This window comes from Eptatretus burgeri, chromosome 6 (assembly GCF_056783735.1).
Source record: "Eptatretus burgeri isolate ZD-2024b chromosome 6, Ebu_testis_v1, whole genome shotgun sequence".
Classification (NCBI taxonomy): Eukaryota; Metazoa; Chordata; class Myxini; order Myxiniformes; family Myxinidae; genus Eptatretus; species Eptatretus burgeri.
In genome coordinates, this window is record NC_140966.1 from 47,101,942 (window position 1) to 47,121,941 (window position 20,000).

The 20,000-nt window shown below is 44.2% G+C and overlaps 2 protein-coding genes across 3 annotated transcripts in view; one reads left to right on the top strand and one right to left on the bottom strand.

The window, feature by feature from the left end:
* LOC147024699 (myelin protein P0-like) overlaps positions 1 to 13,592 on the bottom strand; it is a 42,251-nt gene extending 28,659 nt beyond the window's left edge. For both annotated transcript variants that reach the window (XM_085884850.1, XM_085884851.1), the window contains exons 1-3: positions 13,382 to 13,592; positions 11,517 to 11,630; positions 1,209 to 1,319 (exon numbers count right to left, since the gene is read on the bottom strand). In XM_085884850.1, the coding sequence (XP_085740976.1) occupies positions 1,209 to 1,306 (98 nt within the window). In that variant the 5' untranslated portion in view covers positions 1,307 to 1,319; positions 11,517 to 11,630; positions 13,382 to 13,592. The remainder of the gene's footprint in view (positions 1 to 1,208; positions 1,320 to 11,516; positions 11,631 to 13,381) is intronic.
* Positions 13,593 to 13,746: 154 nt separating this feature from the next.
* LOC147024700 (uncharacterized) overlaps positions 13,747 to 20,000 on the top strand; it is a 60,878-nt gene continuing 54,624 nt past the window's right edge. The window contains exon 1 of the mRNA XM_085884852.1: positions 13,747 to 13,892. The gene's annotated coding sequence lies outside the window, so the exon portion shown is untranslated. The remainder of the gene's footprint in view (positions 13,893 to 20,000) is intronic.

The window sequence follows — 20,000 nt, forward strand, 5'->3', positions numbered from 1 at the left end:
TGCCTACAACTTATGGCCAGCGTAGTGGAACTTGTGAGTCATACGCTGGCATAAGTCTAACAAATTTCAAGCATGCTAAAATTTGAGGACAACCACAAAGTACAACGATGAAAGCCAGCATACTACGACGTATGGCAGTGTTTTTTCAGCGTGCTCTCAATGTTTCCAAAACTTACCCATAACGTATTCAACGTGTGCCAGCGTTTTAGAAAAAAAATTCAAAAATCGCCATAAGCTGGCTAAAACGTCAAGGTGTGACTGGGCCTTTACAATAGGTTTATTGAAACTTCTCTCTTCCTTTGCATTTGCAGACAAACACTGCCTTATCAAACAGAGGTGAATGAACCTGTGAAATACAAATATAACTCCACTTGCAACTCAATGCCTGATCCCAGCCTGCTGTATGCAAACATGATCACGAAGACTTGAATGAGTTTGCGTACAAAGAAGAAAATTTACATTCGTTTGTCTGACCCTTTTATAACCTCTCTGTTGATTTTATCAATTCTTCACTTTTACTTTTCCATCGCTAATCACTTTGGATTCATTGTGTCCTCTCCCCTTTCTTATCTTAACCTTTCATGAAGATTGCAAATTGTGTTAATCGCTGAAAAAGTATCATTTTCTCACTCAAAGTAGATGAGTTTTGCATATTATAGATTGATGAATAGCTCCACAAACGTTACTACTTAAATAATTTCAATTAAATCCCTACCTTCTTGTGGTGTTGGAAAGTTTCTGGGCAAAGTCTTTCACGAATTGGATAGCCTGGCTGATGTTCAACTGAAGGTACTTTGGGAAGAAATCTGGAATTTTGCCTGCATGCTGGTAATAACTCAGCAACTCTTCATGAAAGACACCCTGGGATATTTAACGTCCACCAACTAACAGATGGGACACCCATCAAAACGTTCATCCGAGGGATGGCACACATTGCAATGTAACACCCTGCTTGTAAAGCACCAATTCGATACTCTGTCGTCGGTTCAAAATTGAACCCAGGTGACACAACTCTGCAAGTGAAAGACCAATGTGCTATCTCTGCACGATTTTGCTCAACCATTGTGATTCTGATTTACCATCCTCTGTTGCAGGGCATCAGTGCTGCCAAAGCAGTTTTACAAGGGTTACACAAGTGGTTTGCTATTGCCTTCCAAACATTAGTTGGGGTGTAAATTTGGCCATGGTGCCGGCGATAGCTCACCTACTCTTCGCAAAGGACTCCTTGGTAGCCATAACATTCACCAACCAATTCCAGCAGATGGGACGCCCAGTTTAACTTCCATCCAAGGGACAGCACACACATTGAATCACCCAGCCTGTGAAACATCAATAAGACAGTTTAGAGATGCACCAAGATTCGAATCGAGGCTAGACAGGTTGGAGGTGAGTAGGTGTACCATTAGGCCATCCTGTCAAGCCTGTTTAGAACATACCTATCATACTGTTTAACAAATACCTGCTCAATTGTATTTTGATAAATATGTGGAAAATGCAGATATATACATTTTCAGTATTATTTTATATTGTCAATCATCCTTGATAATTCCACATCCTCAGTTGTGCAGCACCGAAGGCTCATTGAAGAGATTCTACAGACATCCATCATGTTGAACAAGGACATTAGGATACATCATTGTACCCTTCCATGAATTACCAGGATTTTTCTATGACTTCCCTCACAATAAACTTCTATGCAGGTGGAAGCTAATAGCCCATAAAAGTCTGTCCTCGTATTGCCAATACATTGTTGTTTGTCTGTGCTCTATCCTTTTGAAATGCTGAGCATGAAGCAAGGAAGCAACACATACATTTTGACAGTTTCTTCCCTCTCGGTTGGGGTTCGAACCGCTGAACTTAGTCTGGTACTCATGTACAGAATAGAATACAATGAATGATTCAAGACAAAACCAGAGGGTCCATAGAACATTACCCTGTGCTATCTTGAGAAACAACAAAATGGGCAGGGTCTACGAGCGACAAACTTTATTGGTCATGACGACGCAAAATGCTGTATTATTTTGTCCACGTACTGCTAAACGAAAGTTTTGAAAGTGACAAAAGGATGATTTGTGTTATGCATTGTTCAAGTATGTAACTTAATTTAAATAAAATAAAGATTTAAAGTTCACAGAAAAAAATTCCATAAATTTACCGCCGTTGATGGTCTTTTACACCATCTTATTTAACACATGACATGAGTTAATCATGCCTGTTGTTTGTGTCCTTTATCACATCCCTAAAAAACAGGAACTTTCCTGTTTGGAATGTTTTGCAATTTTGTTGAACTGCCAGACAGGCACAGAATAAAAAATAGGACCACTGGACCTGTAACTTATCTGGACCCTGGCCTAATGTTGTCACTCAAATTTGGTAGCATTCTGAACGGCACGTCTGGAGAAGAAGATTTTTAGAGGAATTTATGGATTTTCGCAATAATTTACGAAGTCCGCCATTTTGACACACTTCCTGTCATGTGATTGGCATGATCTCTGCAATTTAACATTATGACGCTGTCCTAATTTGTTGTAACCCAAATTTGGTGGCATTCTCACTGGTGGGTCTGGAGAAGAGACATACAGACATAAGACCATTGGGCCGGTAAGCCAGAGGAGGGCGATGTCCACACTGGCAATGCACTAAACTTCACAACAATGCTCAGCAAAAACCTACAGACTTTGAAGGCAAATTAATGAGGGGAAAATCGTGATAAATCATCGAGCGATCAGTAATCAAGGATATCATATATGCCCAGAAGGGTGTCGTCACACAAAATATATGTACTTTCAAAATGGTGACCGCTTTCGTGGTGACATAATGAAGGTGAAGCAGTAAAAAGCATTATTCCATCGGGATAGATTTGTACATTTACAAACTGCGCATCGTGCACATGCAACAATGGAATGTAAGAAATCACAGTCAACTCGCACTGGAGCGGCCTTGAACCAATACGGCTGAAGGTAAAACAAAAAGAAAGAAGCGATTGGATTGGTTGAGCGAAACAAGTGATAGGGAAACTCATAAGGTGCTGTCCTCTCACAGCAGGAGAAAGAGTTATGACTCAGACCAGTCGAATCAATATGCGGTGTGACCAAATCAGAGCTGATGCACAAATGCTAACAAACTTAATATGATTGTTGTTTAATTCCAATATTAAACTAGAAAGTATTTCAAAATGTCAAGCCCATAACGTCCGCTTTGTACTCAAACTAAACTCGACGAAAATAACAGCTATAATTGAAAAAAAAATGTCAATTTTATTAATTAGCATTCTCCATATTCTTATATTCAAGGTTTGTTGAAAATGAGTGGACAAAAGCTCAAATCTAAACGAGATATCTGTAATCACAAAGCAATCACGAAGGGTAAGCCTCCCTCGGCTTACCCAGCTTGGTGATCGCCCCTGGCTTACCCTTCGTGATCACCTGTCACTTACCCTTGGTCCGTGATCCAATGATGGCATATTTTGTTCAGACCACCATATGACATTTTAGGATAGAGTGTAAATTAAGAAAATGTATCCTCATCTCCAATTTATCCATAAAACTCAACATCATTAAAATCGGAGAAAATTATTCAAGTTATGATCAAAGAGGTGTTTTTTGTTAATCAGGTCACAATCCAAAAAAAGTAGGTCAAGGATACTAATCAAATAACAGATGCACAACTTCAGAACAGTCCCACTATTCTCTCTCTATCGAGTGCAGCCTGTGGCTGCTGGTTGCATCATTGGTTGGGACACGGCTATGCCACTGATGCAGTGTCCTCCTGACCAGTACACTGGTACTCATTTTGCCAGCCTCGGAAGGATGACAGGCTGAGTCAACGTCCTGGTGTTTTAATTCAGCGGCCAACGGGGCTTGAACTCAGGACCCGAGGATCCCAAGCTGCGACCCTAACCACTAAGCCAACACCAGGCTTAGTCCCACTATTATGATGCAAGAACATCTTGGAAGGCCAAGTGGTCTTTCAGATTCCGCATTGGTAAAAATGAGCGATGAGAAAAACCGTGTTATTCTTTCTTTTGACTGCCATTTGATGTTGACTGCGTTATTTTTTTCAGACCTTAATTTGACCATGATCTTTAACTAGAATGGTTATGATGTAAATGAACGGTGAATGAGACTTGCTCTCGGCTATTTAGTGAGGGCAGTTTCGTTCCAATTGGACAAACCTTAGTCGAGTTATGGGGGAAAATGTTAAAATGATAATAAATGGGTCATGACCTTAAAATTAGGTCAAGGTCAAAATTTTATGAACCCAACATACCTTTTATTCCCATTATTGATGCAAAATTTCATTCAAAAATTTCCAGCCAGATCTGAGATACAGCTCAGACATTGGCAGAACAATGCGACAAACACCCAAATAGTGTTTTAGTACTTCTATGGGTTTTAGACCTTGACCTTAAACCTGGAGTGGTATGATTTATATTACGCATAAATGCGCCTTGGTCTAGGCTATCGAGCACAATTTTATTATGATTGGACAAATCTTCATTGAGTTTTGATGAAAAAAATGTTTGAACGTCTATAATTGGGTCATGGCCTTAAAAATAGGTCAAAGTCAATAGAAATTCACGTCAACCCTGCATCCTGTTCATTCCCATTATTGATGCAAAATTTTATTGAGAAAGTCCTCATTCGTTGGCAGGAGAAACGGAGAAAAACCTAAATGGTGGTTTAATACTCTTAGGGGTGTAATACCTTGACATTCAACCTGGAGGGGTATGATGTAAATTAAGATTAAATGTGGCTTGCTCTCGGCTATCTAGCGAGGGCAATTTCATTCCCATCAGACAAACCTGAGTCAAGTTATGGTGAAAAATGTTAAAATGTCTCGAATTAGGTCAAGGTCAAACATTTGTGTCAACTCCACAAATCTTCTATTCACATTGTTGATGTAAGATTTCATTCCGAAAGTTTCAGCCCATAAGAGATTTTTCAGCCCACTCTCAAAGTTTCAGCCCCAAAAATTTGCCAAGAGATACAGTTCGGAAATTGGGAGAGCAGGAATAATTAAAAAAGAAAAATAAATTGTGGTTTAGTTTTAGTATTCCTTGGGGTCTAAGAAACATTGTGATGCTATTAAAAATTTGGGCTGTTAATTGAAGAAACAAACCCAGCAATAGCAACAATCCTTCCCCTATTCGAGAGGGTGAGGCTTTATAAAGAAACATGGAAGCTATTGAAAAAGCTTTGGATACTTTGAGACCTTGGGAGGGCTCTGTTCCACCAATTAAAACCTGCATATGGAGATAACCACCAATGACACACACACACACACACACACACACACACACACACACACACACACACACACACACACACACACACACACACACAAACACACACACACACACACACACACACAAACACACACACACAAACACACACACACACACACACACACACACAAACACACACACACACACACACTCATTGGTGGATACTTTGAGACATGGGAGGACTCCGTTCCACCTACTGAAACCCGCATATGGTGATAACCACCAATGAAACACACACACACACACACACACACACACACACACACACACACACACACACACACACACACACACACACACACACACACACACACACACACACACACACACACGCAAAACCCTGGCTCCCACTGTGTGGCAGACGGGCTAACAAACAAACATTTCATGAAAAAGCAGCCAAATGACCTGACTACATTCAAAAGATCCTTTGTATTGAGTGGGTGAAATCTGGTTACGTTGCTGAAGTTTATGTTCATGTTTACTTTTTTACCGACCACAGGGGAAATCCTTTCTTCTCTCGACAGCACATTACCTTCGAATCAAAATCCACTTTTATGTAACTATTAACAGAAGTTAAGTTATTGTTAATTTGTTCTATCTAACCACAAACTCTAGACGAGCCTTTTTTTAAGTGCACTGCAGTACAAAGGTCACCAACTCATATTGTAGGCATTTTGTGTTCGATACTCATAGCTTACCCAAACCCAGAATAATTTGACTGATTGACTCACAACGTTTGCCAAGAGTGAGTTATGAAAGTCAGCAGTGATGGCAATCTAATTCACACGAGTTGGTGGACAAAAAAACAAACCTTCATCAACTGGAAACAGCAGGCTCCTTGTTCAATACAACACTTGCAAAATGGGAAAACCCAAAGCTTTACACAAAAGATGTGAATTAGGATGGGAGAGATGCATGAGAATGAGGAAGTGAAAACACTTTCCAGGAGATGAGGACTGAGGCGAAGAGTTTGTTTTTCAAGCGGTCACTGTGACAAGATGAACTGGTTCATTCTCTAAATGAAGTTGCGATAGGATGAATTGCATCATTTTATTAGACAGGAATAGAAAGAGCTCATCAATCCTGTGTGTGGACAGTCTACGAGTTTGGCCTTCTCTTTATCATTCCTCACACTTGATCGAGAGGGGTGCCAAGTCCGAAAGCACACTGCTTGCCAGGCCAGTGCGTCTGTGCCTGTTTCAGGGTTAATGGATCCATTTTCATTCCAGCATCAGCGGTGTGCTTCTCGTTGATCGACGAAGAGCTTCAATGGAGCCTTGGTGTCTTCCTTTCCCTTTTTTGAAAATGAAACAAAAATGTCTTGAAAGAGCACCGAATATAATGTAGTTAAAACAATGTACAGAAGAACAAAGTATTTCCGGTTCTGAGTTTGGAGCGTCGAGAGGTCTCCTTAGGGGCTCTCTGCTGACGATCTAAAAGTTAAGTTTCCGGTCGTTATTTGTCCCGTTTTAAATGTTTAATTTTCTCACGACATGTTACTGTGTGTTCCTAGTTGGGTTTTGTTTCAAAAATCGTGCTATTTTGTGAGTTTTTGTCGACGTTCTTACCGGGTGTTTCAGGCCTAGGCTTGAGGCCTACCGGTTCACCTCGGTGTTCGATCGTTTTTGTGTTTGTTTGTTTTTTCTCCCCATTACCTTCAATTTTAATCCTCCCCATTATCTTCAATTTCTATCCTCCCCACTTTCCTAACGGCCCCATTCTCCCAACTAATCTATTTCTTATCTTAAAAAAACAAAAAAACAACAAGAACAATACGATAACCTTCTCCCGATTCTGCTTCTTCTTCTTCCTCTTATTCTTCCTCCTCTTCTTCTTCCTCGATTTTTTCTACAACACTTCCATGACCTAATCTGTTGAAAACTCTCTCAAACAATAATAATAACAAAAATGATCTTATAATGCTTCATCTTCCTCCCTCACACATGTGGTACTCTTTACTGTTTCATAATGCACTACTCTTCTGCTATTTTAACAGACTGCTCTCATTTCGACCTCTCCTTCATTCCTTGCCTAAAAAATCCAACTGTTACAGCGTTTCTTCTCTCCATTCTCTGAATTCGCCTTTATTGCATCCCTCAAGAATTCTGTTAAATCGCATCTCTGACCTAAAACTTTTGAAAACCCCAGTTTGCGATGAATGGTCGCTTTCCATCAACCATTCTTTTTTCCAACTTCAGTGCCAACTCACCCCTCACTCTCACTCTCAAAGCAACATCCCACTCTTCTCCCTCCAAGCCACCCTCTCACCTCTCTCAAAAATTCCCCCCTCACCTTTCTCCCACCTTTCATCCCCCTCACTCATCCTTCTCAAAGTTGCCACCATCCCATCCACTAAGCTGCCTCCTTCCATTGCCCTCTCACCTCCATCTCTTCACTCCACCTCCTCAACTCCTCAACTGCCTTCTTCCCCCTCTCTTGTCCCCCCCTCTCCCCCAGCACCACAGAGCCTTTTCTCCTCCACATTCGGCCCCCTCCCCTAGCTATTCTGCAATCCCCCACACTCTTTCAACAACTCTCCTTTCCTCCCCCCTCGTCCCTTGTCCTATTCTCCCTCCCCCACCCCCTGCACCCAAAGCCTCCTCCTCTACCTCTTCATTAAAAGTGTGGACCTCAAATATCCGGGGCCTTCGCTCAAACCTTTCAGATCTTTCCATACAGGCCACCACTAACAAACCAGACATAATCTGCCTAACAGAAACTTTCCTCTCCCAAGACGTGTCTGACTCCCAAGTATCTCTCCCCGGTTACTCCCGCCTCCGGTATGACACACCTGAGCCTCGTCCTGGTGGAGGTGTTGCTCTCTTCATCAAAGATTCTATTCCTCACTCTCCATGCACTGCTCTCACTCCCCCACACCCCCAGAAATACCTCTGGCTACGGCTTCCCCTCCATTCCCACCTCATGTTCATATGTGTACTGTACTATCCACCTAACAGTGATGACTCCATCTACACCTCACTATCTGAAAACATGGACCAACTTCTATCTTCTCATCCAAACTCTCTCTTCCCCTTATGTGGTGACTTCAATTGTCATCATGCCAGTTGGCAAGGTCTGGGTACCTCTCTCACCTGTCATGGCACCTCAGCAAAAGCTTTCTGCGACTCATTGGGACTGACTCAATCGATCAACTTCCTGACCCGGATCTCAACCAATGGTACTCCATCGCTTCTGGATCTGATTTTGACAAATTTCCCTGAAAATATCTGCTGCTCTTCTTCCGCTCCAAACGGTTCTTCTGACCACGTCCTTGTCAAAGTGGACATCTCTCTGGCTGTTATCAGAGAACCACCTCACCGCCGGCAAGTCTGGCATTTCAATCAAGCCGACTGGCAGGGTCTCCAAGCAGCCATCAAACTTATCGGCTGGTCTCCTATCACTACTTTCTCAAACATCAACTCATCCTGGGAATTCTTTCAAAGAAACTTGCTCTCCCTCATGCACAGATTTATCCCCACTCGTCTTCAGTTGTCCTACCCTTCCTCCCGCCCTTGGTTTACTGAAGCTTGTGGTGAGACAGTTGTCCTGAAACAACTTGCCTTTGCCTCATGGAAAGCAAACCCAACTGAGAGCAACCTCAGTTCCTTCCACAAAGCTCGGAACATGTGTGTATCTACCCTCAGGAGAGCCAGAAAACGACATCTTTCTCATCTCAAGTCTGAACTCTCAAACCTCTCTCTCTCCTCAAAATCCTGGTGGCATTTAATCAAATCTGTTTCTGGTGTATGTTCCCCCTCCATCCCCTCCCTTACTTCAAATAGCCGCACGGCTGATACCGCACGTGAAAAAGCTGAATGCCTAAACTCGATGTTTGCAGCTAAATCTTGTGTCCTAAACCCATCACTTTCTCTACCCACCTTACCCAGTCGCACCCAACTGTCCCTGGACTCTGTGTCCTTTTCTCCGAACAAGGTGGAGAGCTTGCTTTCAACCTCGACTCAGATTCTGCAACCGGTCCAGATGGCATCAGCCTACGTGTCCTCAAAGCCTGCTCTTCTGCTCTTGCTCACCCTCTCTCTGTTCTATTCACCCTCTCATTTGCTCAAGGTCATCTGCCATCTGCTTGGAAATCTGCAAACATCACTGCACTGCATAAAAAGGTGCAAAAACAGATCCCAGCAACTACAGACCAATCAGCCTTCTCCCAATCATCAGCAAGGTTATGGAATCCATCATCGCTTCAGACATTAAATCCTTCCTCTTCTCTAATGGCTTGATTTCCGATCATCAATTTGGATTCAGACCAGGTCACTCTACCCTGGATATGCTGCTTCTGCTCTCCCATCAATGGATGGAGGTCCTCAATGCCAGACAGGAAATCCAAGCCGTATCCCTGGACATATCATGTGCTTTTGACACAGTCTGGCACCCTGCCATGCTCACCAAACTCTCTTCCTATGGTATCCAAGGCCATCTTCACTCATGGCTCGCAGACTTCCTCTCCTGTCACAGTCAATGTGTGGCCCTAAATGGAGTTCTTTCATCCCCTCTTCCTGTCCAGGCTGGAGTTCCTCAAGGTAGCGTTCTGGGCCCTGTTCTTTTTCTGGTTTTCAGCAATGATCTCTCCGACTCTCTGGAAAATCCTCCATATCTCTTTGCTGATGACTCCACCCTCTGCCGTACCATCTGTCATTCCTCAGACCGGCAAGCAGCAGCTTCTTCGCTCACTGCAGATCTGGATAAAATCACAAACTGGTCCAACACGTGGAACATGTCTTTCAATCCAGACAAATCTCACACTCTCACTATGTCTCTTCGAAAGGACCGTTTAGAAAACCCCCCCATCCACTTTCTCAACAATCCTCTGGAAGAAGTCTTTTCTTTCAAGCTTCTGGGTCTCACTATCTGCCATGACCTTTCCTGGGAAAGTCACGTTTCCAACCTCGCCTCCAAAGACAGTCGCCGACTGGGAATCCTCCATCGTGCAAAGTCCTTCCTCGGCCCTCCTGAGCTCCTGACCACTTACAAAGCTTTTGTCCATAGCCTGATGGAGTACTGCTCTCCCCTATGGGCTAGTCCTCCTGCCTCTCACCTTTCTCGGCTTCACGCTGTCGAAACCAGGGCATTTAGGATCATCGGCATCTCCCGCAATGAAGCTGAGTCTTTGGGCCTCACACTCAATCACTGCAGGTTGGTCGGTGGTCTTTCTGTCTTCTACCATCTCCTCTCCAGCCTTGCCCCCCCCCCCACAACATTTCCACAGGGCGCTCAAGGTCCACCAACAAGCCACTTCTGGTAAAACTACCAAAATCACGAATCCGTGCTCAGCTTCACTTTCATTCCTCTTTTTTCCCGCCTTTGGAATAAACTCCCTCACTCTATTCTTTCCCATTATTCCCTCCAGCTTTCAAAACAGCTGTTCACCACCACTTCTTATCATCCCCCATCCAAATCCTCGATCTTTTCTACCCCCGATATTCCACCCAAGCCCACTTCCTTCAATTCCCCTGCTTTCCTTCCTGAAAGTCCCTGCAATGTCCATCTTCTCTTCCCCATGTTCTCCGTCCCATCCCTCTCCCTTCCACAGATCTCCTAATATGTCTGTTTCCCACTGTTTTGTCCCTCCCACTCCCGCCCCTCTTGTCTCATGTCCCCTTGCTGTGCGTTGTGTGTTAGCTCTCATACGAGCCCCGACAAGGTATGCAAAAAAAAACAAAAACCATTAAGGGCTCAAAAAGCTGTTGGGCTCCTTGATAATTGCAAATCAAGGCCAAAAGAAAATGCTGCGTTTTTAATAGCATTCTTTGACATCTTAGGAAACAAAAATGTACAAATGTAGGGACTCCAAAATTGAGAAATACCAATAACAGGACACGATTGAAAGTATCAAAAATGTGACGTGTCCTGAAGGTCAGTGGATCAGAACCAACAATCACTCAAACATCAGGGGAGTGTACAAGCCCCCACTCTTTTCAGCACTTGTATGGACTGAATTCTGGGGAGGATGTCAGAGAGATCAAGCTGCGGTGCATCGTTTGGGAATGTCAAGATCTGACCTTGATTTTGCAGAGGATGCAGTCATCCTTCTAGATATCTAGATATCCTTTTAGAGGCACTTCAGGTGCTGAATGAGGAGTTGGAGCCGCTGGGATTACGGGTTTGCTGGGTCAAAACTTTGATCCAACCTTTCAATGACATATTTGATGCTGCTATCTTGTCTGTACCTGTTTGTGGTGAAGATGTTCACGTCACGGAAAGATTCACTTACCTTAACAGTGATATTCATGTCTCTGCTGGCTGCAAGTCAGAGGTCAACAGACGTCTGGGTCAGGCCTCGGGAATCATGGATTCACTGGATCATTGGGTGCGGCGCTGTCGGTACCTGTGCAGAACGACAAAAGTCCGAGTCTTCAGGACCTTGCTGATTCTAGTCTAGCTCTTTGGATCAAATTAAAAACCAATTACTGCACTGTAGTCCCAATAAGTAAGCCAGACATAACAATGCACACATCGCGTGCGTACACGCGTGCACACACACACACACATACACACACGCACACACACATACATACATACAAACATGCATACACATATGCATAGAAACACCCCCCCCCGCCCCCTAAACACACACACACACACACACACACAGATATATAAACACCCCACACATACATACACATATGCAGACAAACACACACCACACACACACATACATATATGTATATATATATATATATATATATATATATATATATATATATATATATATATATATATATAACACCACACACACACAAACACACACACACACACACACACACACACACACACACACACACATACACACACGCACACACACATAAACACCCCACACATACATACATACAAACATGCATACACATATGCATAGAAACACCCCCTCCCCTAAACACACACACACACAGATATATAAACACCCCACACATACATACACATATGCAGACAAACACACACCACACACACACATACACACACACACACACATATATATATATATATATATATATATATATATATATATATATATATATATATATATATATATATATATATATATATATATATATATATATATATAAACACCACACACACACAAACACACACACACACATACGAACAAATACACACATACATATATAAATACACAAACACGGATACACTATGTACTGGTCAGTACTTAAAAGAGCTATTTTATTTGAAGTTATAACCTTAACTTTTGGCAATTGACTGATTTACCAACTGCCCGGATCAGCAATTGACAGGTCTCTTCGGAGAATCCTTGGCTATTGCTGGTCGGACTTTGTGTCCAACGAGCGGTTGCTGAGAGAGACTCGGATGAGATTTGTTACCTGCATAGTCCGTGAGCATCAGTTGCGGCTGTATGGACATGTGGCTCGTTTTCCTGACTCTGATCCTGCTCACCAGATTCTCTCAGCGAGGGAGTCTCATGAGTGGAGGAGGTCAATGGGCCGACCACGTGCCTCGTGGTTGCAGCAGGTTGACCATCATCTCAAGGAGATGGGGATGGGCCTGGCATCTGCCAGGGGGATGGCCAGACAGAGGCCCCTGGAGTACCGGCGGAAAGTGGACGCAGCGACGTTCTGCTCCGGCGCATGCTCCCATACCTGACCTGACTTTAGGTGTTGGAGGGAATAATCTCCCCCAAACCCTCACAACTGACGATTTCTGCTCGACCTCCACCAAATTTTGCATACATTTTGGTCGTACCAAGGGTCTGGTCATGGGAACAAATACTCACCCTCCCTCTCACGGGAGGGATGAAGGGGGTTGGGGGAGTGGGGGGGGAGGTGGGAGACGACTTGCCAATGCTCCCAACGGGAGTGGGTGTTTTTATTAAATCGGATCACACATCTCGCACCCAATAGCTCGTAATACTAATATAATTAAACACAGACTTAGCTGCTTACACACTCGCAAAATATGCAGTACAGGACTACCTTGTAAGTGTACATCGTTGTACAAGTACAATCGTACATGTCAGTAAGTTGCACCCATGTTTATTAGCACACTTTGACAACAATGACCACGAACAACACACCCATTCGGTTCAGCAATGAACAAGAGCTGGATCACCTTCTTCCCCGAATCCGATGATGGTCGTGACGACGACGACGACGACGACGACGACGACGACGACGACGACGACGACGACGACGACGACGACGACGACGACGACGACTTAAAACTAAAACTGAAATAAGTCTCAAACAAGGAAAATTACAAACAAGAAGGAACCACAAACCGAAATTACAAATTCTTCTCCAAAAATACCTTCACCCTGAGGCTTGAAGACGAGGCTCTGAAACAAACACCAACGTGTATACTTATAGGGAAAGGTATGAAAGTCTGAAACGTCACCAACAAATGAGTGAATCAGCTTCGGAGAAAATAACTTCCCCATGGCGTGGGTAATCCCCCAAACAAGCCAGGGCAAAGGTGGTTTATACACTCATCAATTCGGGATTCCCCTACAACTATATATATCGAGCCGCTCTCAAAACGTCAAGCGCCAACTCCTTTGGAGCCACACGGACACTACTGCTCTCCTCCGGCACCAGCTTTGTCTCAACTTCCATACTGTTCGGTACGTAACCGATATGTACAACAAGTTGGGCCACCCGATTAAGATCGAGTTGTTTAGACTTTAGTGAAATATCCAGATTGTTGTTCGGTCACAATGTAAAGTCGCAAGCAAACTCATAAACACGTGTTTATACATGTAGAGTAGTTCTGTATCGTTTGCATACTCTCGGCTATCCCATAATGTCAGTCTTTTTGGTGTTTGGGGTACGACGGTTTTGTGTATCCATTTCATGTTTTCTTTGAATGTCGGTTGGTAGGGTGGCAAAGAGGTATTCACATTCGTTTCTAAGCTGTCTCGCCTGGGTTCGAATCCAGTCCCAGCTGTAAACCATATACCCAATCTGTCCTCATGTTTTCCAGTGCAGTGATGTGTTTTGAATCACAAGCAGAAGGTACATTTTGTTGAATGCACCGAACCCAGGGATTATACATATATTTTTGCTTCTACAAAGCTGTCATGGAAAAATATTAGATCATATATATATATATATATATATATATATATATATATATATATATATATATATATATATATATATATATATATATATATATATATATATACACATGAGGTCCATCTAAAAAGTAACGTGACGGACTTCACAGAAATTTATTGCAAAAAATATATTGAAATCACAGCTTGGCCCCTTCAAAATAATTTCCCTCCAGTCTCACACACTTGTCCATCCTCTCCTTCCACGCTTCGATGCACCCCCGGAATGCTTCTTCTGGAATCCTCAGGAGCTCCGTCATCACAGCCCTTTTGATGGCCTCCACATCAGGAAATCGGGTCCCCTTGATCAGCCCTTTGAGCTTGGGGAATAGGAAAAAATCACAAGGGGCCAAGTCTGGCAAATACCGGGGTTGCTCCAGAATTGGCACGTTCCTTTCCGCCAGAAAATGCTCAGGGCACTGTGAGCAGGGGCGTTGTCATGGTGGAGCACCGAGAGGTTGTTCTCCTATAGATCCCTCCTCTTGTCCCGGACTGATCTCATGAGGCGCTGGAGGATCTCTTTGTACACGTGTTGATTCAATGTTTGACCCTGTGGTGGAAACTCGAAATGGACGATGACCTTGATGTCAAAAAAGGCAATGAGCATCACCTTGACCTTCAACTTCGACATCCTTGCTTTCTTTGGTCTTGGTGATGCCGGACATTTCCACTGACAACTCTGCCGTTTGGTCTCAGAATTGTATGCGAATATCCATGATACATCGCCAGTAATGACTCTCCCGAGCAGGTCTGGATCATTCTCGAGGCGCTCGATAATGTCTTGACAGACAATGACTCTTTGCTGTTTCTGGTCCTCGGACAACAGCTTGGGGACCATCTTTGCACATTTCAGGATTTTCGGTAATGACGCTCCAGACAGTGTCCTTGTTGATGGAAAGTTACTCAGCAATCTTCTGCACTGTGAGTCGACGATCTGCGTGCACCATCTGCTTCACACGCTCGATGTTGTCCGCTGTTCAGCTCTTTGAAGGTCTTCCAGGTCGTGGATCGTATTCAACCTCCTCCCACCCCTCTTTGAACCTCTTGTGCCATTCAAATGCACGTGTAGGTGACATCGTTTCTTCCCCATAGACTTTTTTTTGTATGCCTTGTCGAGGCTCATGTGAGAGCTAACACACAACGCACAGCAAGGGGGACATGAGACAAGAGAGGCCGGAGTGGGAAGGACAAAACAGTGGGGAACAGAGACATTAGGAGATCTGTGGAAGGGAGAGGGATGGGACGGGGACATGGGGAACAGAAAATGGACATTACAGGGACTTTCAGGAAGGAAAGCAGGGAATTTGAAGGAGGTGGGCTTGGGTGGATTATCGGGGGTAGAAAAGATTGAAGATTTGGATGGGGGATGATAAGAGGTGGTGGTGAACAGCTGTTTTGAAGGCCTGGAGGGAAGAAAGGGATTGAATAGAGTGAGGGAGTTTATTCCAAAGGAAGGGAAAAAGAGGAATGAAAGAGTGAAGGTGAGCAGTGATTCGTGATTTTGGTAGTTTTACCAGAAGGGGGTCGTTGGCGGACCTTGAGCGCCCTGCGGAAATGTGGTGCGGACAAATCGCAGAGAGAGCAGGGGGGGCGAGGCTGGAGAGGAGACGGTAGAAGAGAGAAAGACCACCGACCAGCCTTCGGTGATTGAGTGAGAGGCCCAAAGACTCAGCCTCATCGCGGGAGATGCCAATGATCCGAAATGCCTTGGTTTCCACAACGTGAAGCCGAGAAAGCTGGGAGGCAGGAGCACCACCACAGAGGGGAGAGCAGTACTCCACCAAGCTGTGGACAAAAGCTTTGTAGGTGGTCAGGAGCTCAGGTGGGCCGAGGAAGGACTTTGCACGATGGAGGATTCCCAGTCGGCGACTGGCTTTGGAGGCGAGGTTTGAAATGTGGCTTTCCCAGGTAAGATCATGGCAGATAGTGAGACCCAGAAGCTTGAAAGAAAGGAGTTCTTCCAGAGGATTGTTGAGAAAGTGGATAGGGGGGGTTTCTAAATGGTCCTTTCGGAGAGACATCGTGAGAGTGTGAGATTTGTCCGGATTGAAAGACATGTTCCACGTGTTGGACCAGTTTGTGATTTTATCCAGATCTGCAGTGAGCGAAGAAGTTGCTGCTTGCTGGTCTGAGGGATGATCGATGGTACGGCAGAGGGTGGAGTCATCAGCAAAGAGATATAGAGGATTTCCCAGAGAGTCAGAGAGATCGTTCATGAAAACCGGAAAAAGGACAGGGCCAAAGCACGTGATATGTCCAGGGATACGGCTCAGATTTCCTGTCTGGCATTGAGGACCTCCATCCATTATTGGGAGAGCAGAAGCAGAATATCCAGGGTAGAGTGACCTGGTCTGAAACCAAATTGATGATCGGAAATCAAGCCATTGGAGAAGAGGAAGGATTTAATGTCTGAAGCGATGATGGATTCCATAACCTTGATGATGATTGGGGAAGGCTGATTGGCCTGTAGTTGCAGGGATCTGATTTTGCACCTTTTTATGCAGGGCAGTGATGTTTGCTGATTTCCAAGCAGATGGCAGATGACCTTGAGCAAATGAGAGGGTGAATAGAACAGAGAGAGGGTGAGCAAGAGCAGAAGAGCAGGTTTTTAGGACACGTGGGCTGATGCCATCTGGACCGGTTGCAGAATATGAGTCGAGGTTTGACAGCAAGCTCTCCACCTTGTCAGGAGAAAAGGACACAGAATCAGGGACAGTTGGGTGCAACTGGGTAAGGTAGGTAGACAAAGTGATGGGTTTTGGACACAAGATTTAGCTGCAAACAGAGTTTAGGCATTCAGCCTTTTCACGTGTGGTATCAGCACTGCGGCTATTTGAGGTAAGGGAGGGGATGGAGGGAGAACGTACACCAGAAACAGATTTGATTAGGCGCCACCAGGATTTTGAGTTGGGAGAGAGGTTTGAGAGTTCAGACTTGAGACTAGAAAGATGTTGTTTTCTGCCTCTCCTGAGGGTAGATCCACACTTGTTCCGAGCTTTATGGAAAGAACTGAGATTGCCCTCAGTTGGATTTGCTTTCCATGAGGCAAAGGCAAGTTGTTTCAGGACAAATGCCTCACCACAAGCTTCAGTGAACCAAAGGTGGGAGGAAGGGTAGGATAACTGAAGTCGAGAGGGGATAAATCTGTGCATGAGGAAGAGCAAGTTTCTTTGAAAGAATTTCCAGGATGAGTTGATGTTGGAGAAAGTAGCAATAGGAGACCAGTCGATAAGTTTTATGGCTGCTTGGAGACCCTGCCAGTCGGCTTGAGTGAAATTCCAGACTCGACGGCGGTGAGGTGGTTCTCTGATAATACCCAGAGAGATGTCCACTTTGACAAGGACGTGGTCAGAAGAACCGATTGGAGCGGAGAAAAGAGCAGCAGATATTGTCAAGGAAATTTGTCAAAATCAGATCCAGAAGAGATGGAGTACCATTGGTTGAGATCCGAGTTGGGAAGTTGACCGATTGAGTCAGTCCCAATGAGTCGCAGAAAGCTTTTGCTGAGGTGCCATGACAGGTGAGAGAGGTACCCACACCTAGCCAACTGGCATGATGACAATTGAAGTTGCCACATATGAGGAAGAGAGAGTTTGGATGAGAAGATAGAAGTTGGTCCATGTTTTCGGATAGTGAGGTGTAGATGGAGTCATCACTCTTAGGTGGATGGTACAGTACACATATAAACATGAGGTTGGAGTGGAGGGGAAGCCATAGCCAGAGGTATTACTGGGGGTGTGGGGGAGTGAGGGCAGTGCAAGGAGAGTGAGGAATAGAGTCTTTGATGAAGAGAGCAACTCCTCCACCAGGGCGAGGCTAAGGTCTGTCATACCGGAGGAGGGAGTAACCAGGGAGAGATACTTGGGAGTCAGACATGTCTTGGGGGAGGAAAGTTTCTGTTAGGCAGATTATGTCTGATTTGTCAGTGACAACCTGTATGGAAAGATCTGAAAGGTTTGAGCGAAGGCCCTGGATATTTGAGGTGCACACCTTTAATGAAGAGGGAGGAGAGGAGGCTGTTGGTGCAGGGTGTGGTGGGGAGGAGGAGGGTAGGACAAGAGACAAGGGGAGGAGGTAAGGAGGATTGTTGAAAGAGTGTGAGGGATTGCAGAATAGTGAGAGGAGGGGAACGGATAAGGAGGACAAGAGGCTCTGTGGTGCTGGGGAAGAGGGGGGACAAGAGAGTTGTAAGAAGGCAGTTGAGGATTTGAGGAGGGGGAGTGAGGAAATGGAGGGGGGAGGGCAGTGGAGGGAGGCAGCTTTGTGGATAAGAGGAGGGGCAACTTTGAGAAGGATGAATGAGGGGGATGAATGGTGGGAGAAAGGTGAGGGGGGAGTTTTTGAGAGAGGTTGGAGGGAGGCTTGGAGGGATAATAGTGGGATGGTTGCTTTGAGAGTGAGGGGTGAGAGGGGTGAGTTGGCACTGAAGTTGGAAAAAAATAATGGTTGATGGAAAGCGAACATTCAAAGCAAACTGGGGTTTTAAATAGTTTTAGGTCAGAGATGCGATTTAACACAATTCTTGATGGATGCAATCAAGGCAAATTCAGAGAATGGAGAGAAGAAACACTGTAACAGTTGGATTTTTTTCGGCAAGGTATGAAGGAGAGGTCGAATTCAGAGCAGTCTGTTTAAATAATGGAAGGGTAGTGCATTATGATACAGTAAAGAGTACCACATGTGTGAAAGAGGAAGATGAAGCATTATAAGAGATCGTTTTTATTATTATTATTAATGTTTGAGAGAGTTTTCAACAGATTAGGTCATGGAAGTGTTGTTGAAAAAAAAATCGAGGAAGAAGAAGAAGAAGAGGAAGAACAAGAGAAGGATGAAGAAAAGAAGACGAAGAAGAATAAGACTAAGAAGTCGAATCGAGACTCGTGAGTGTGCAAGGAGAAAGGTAGTGGCTTATTTTTGTTTTTTTTAATGTAAGATAAGAAATAGAGTGATTCGTTGGGAGGGATGGGGAAGATAGAAATTTAAGGTAATGGGGAGAAAAAATCAAATGAACACGATCGTACACCGAGGGGGACCGTTAGGCCTCAAGCCTCAAGGGTAAGCCTAAAGCACCCGGGAAGACAAGGTCGACGAAATCTCACAAAATAGCACGATTTTTGAAACAAAACCGAACTAGGAACACACAGTAACATGTAGGTGAGAAAATAAACAGTTAAAACGGGACAGATAACAACCGGAAACTTAACTTTGAGATCGACAGCAGAGAGCCCTGAAGGATACCTGCTGATGCTCGAAACCCAGAACCGGAAGTTTTTGGAGCATTTGCCGCAGCATTGCAAAGGATGCGGAAGGTGTTTTGCCAAGCTTGGCAAGAAACTTCAGATTAGCTCTCTGCTCACGACTCATAGCGCGACAACTCAGACTACACAACGTGTAAAGCACGACCTGTAAAAAAAAAAATCACACAATGAGCGTAGTCAACCATCACCAATCATATATATTGCTGGAATGTTGCGATAGACTGTGACGCAACCCGTTCATTCAAGTTGTGTAAGTGGAGCACACACAGCAGGCTCAGTCCTGTTACTTTTTAGATGGATGTTGTATGTGTATATATGATTGTATGTATGTATATATGTATGTATATATATATATATA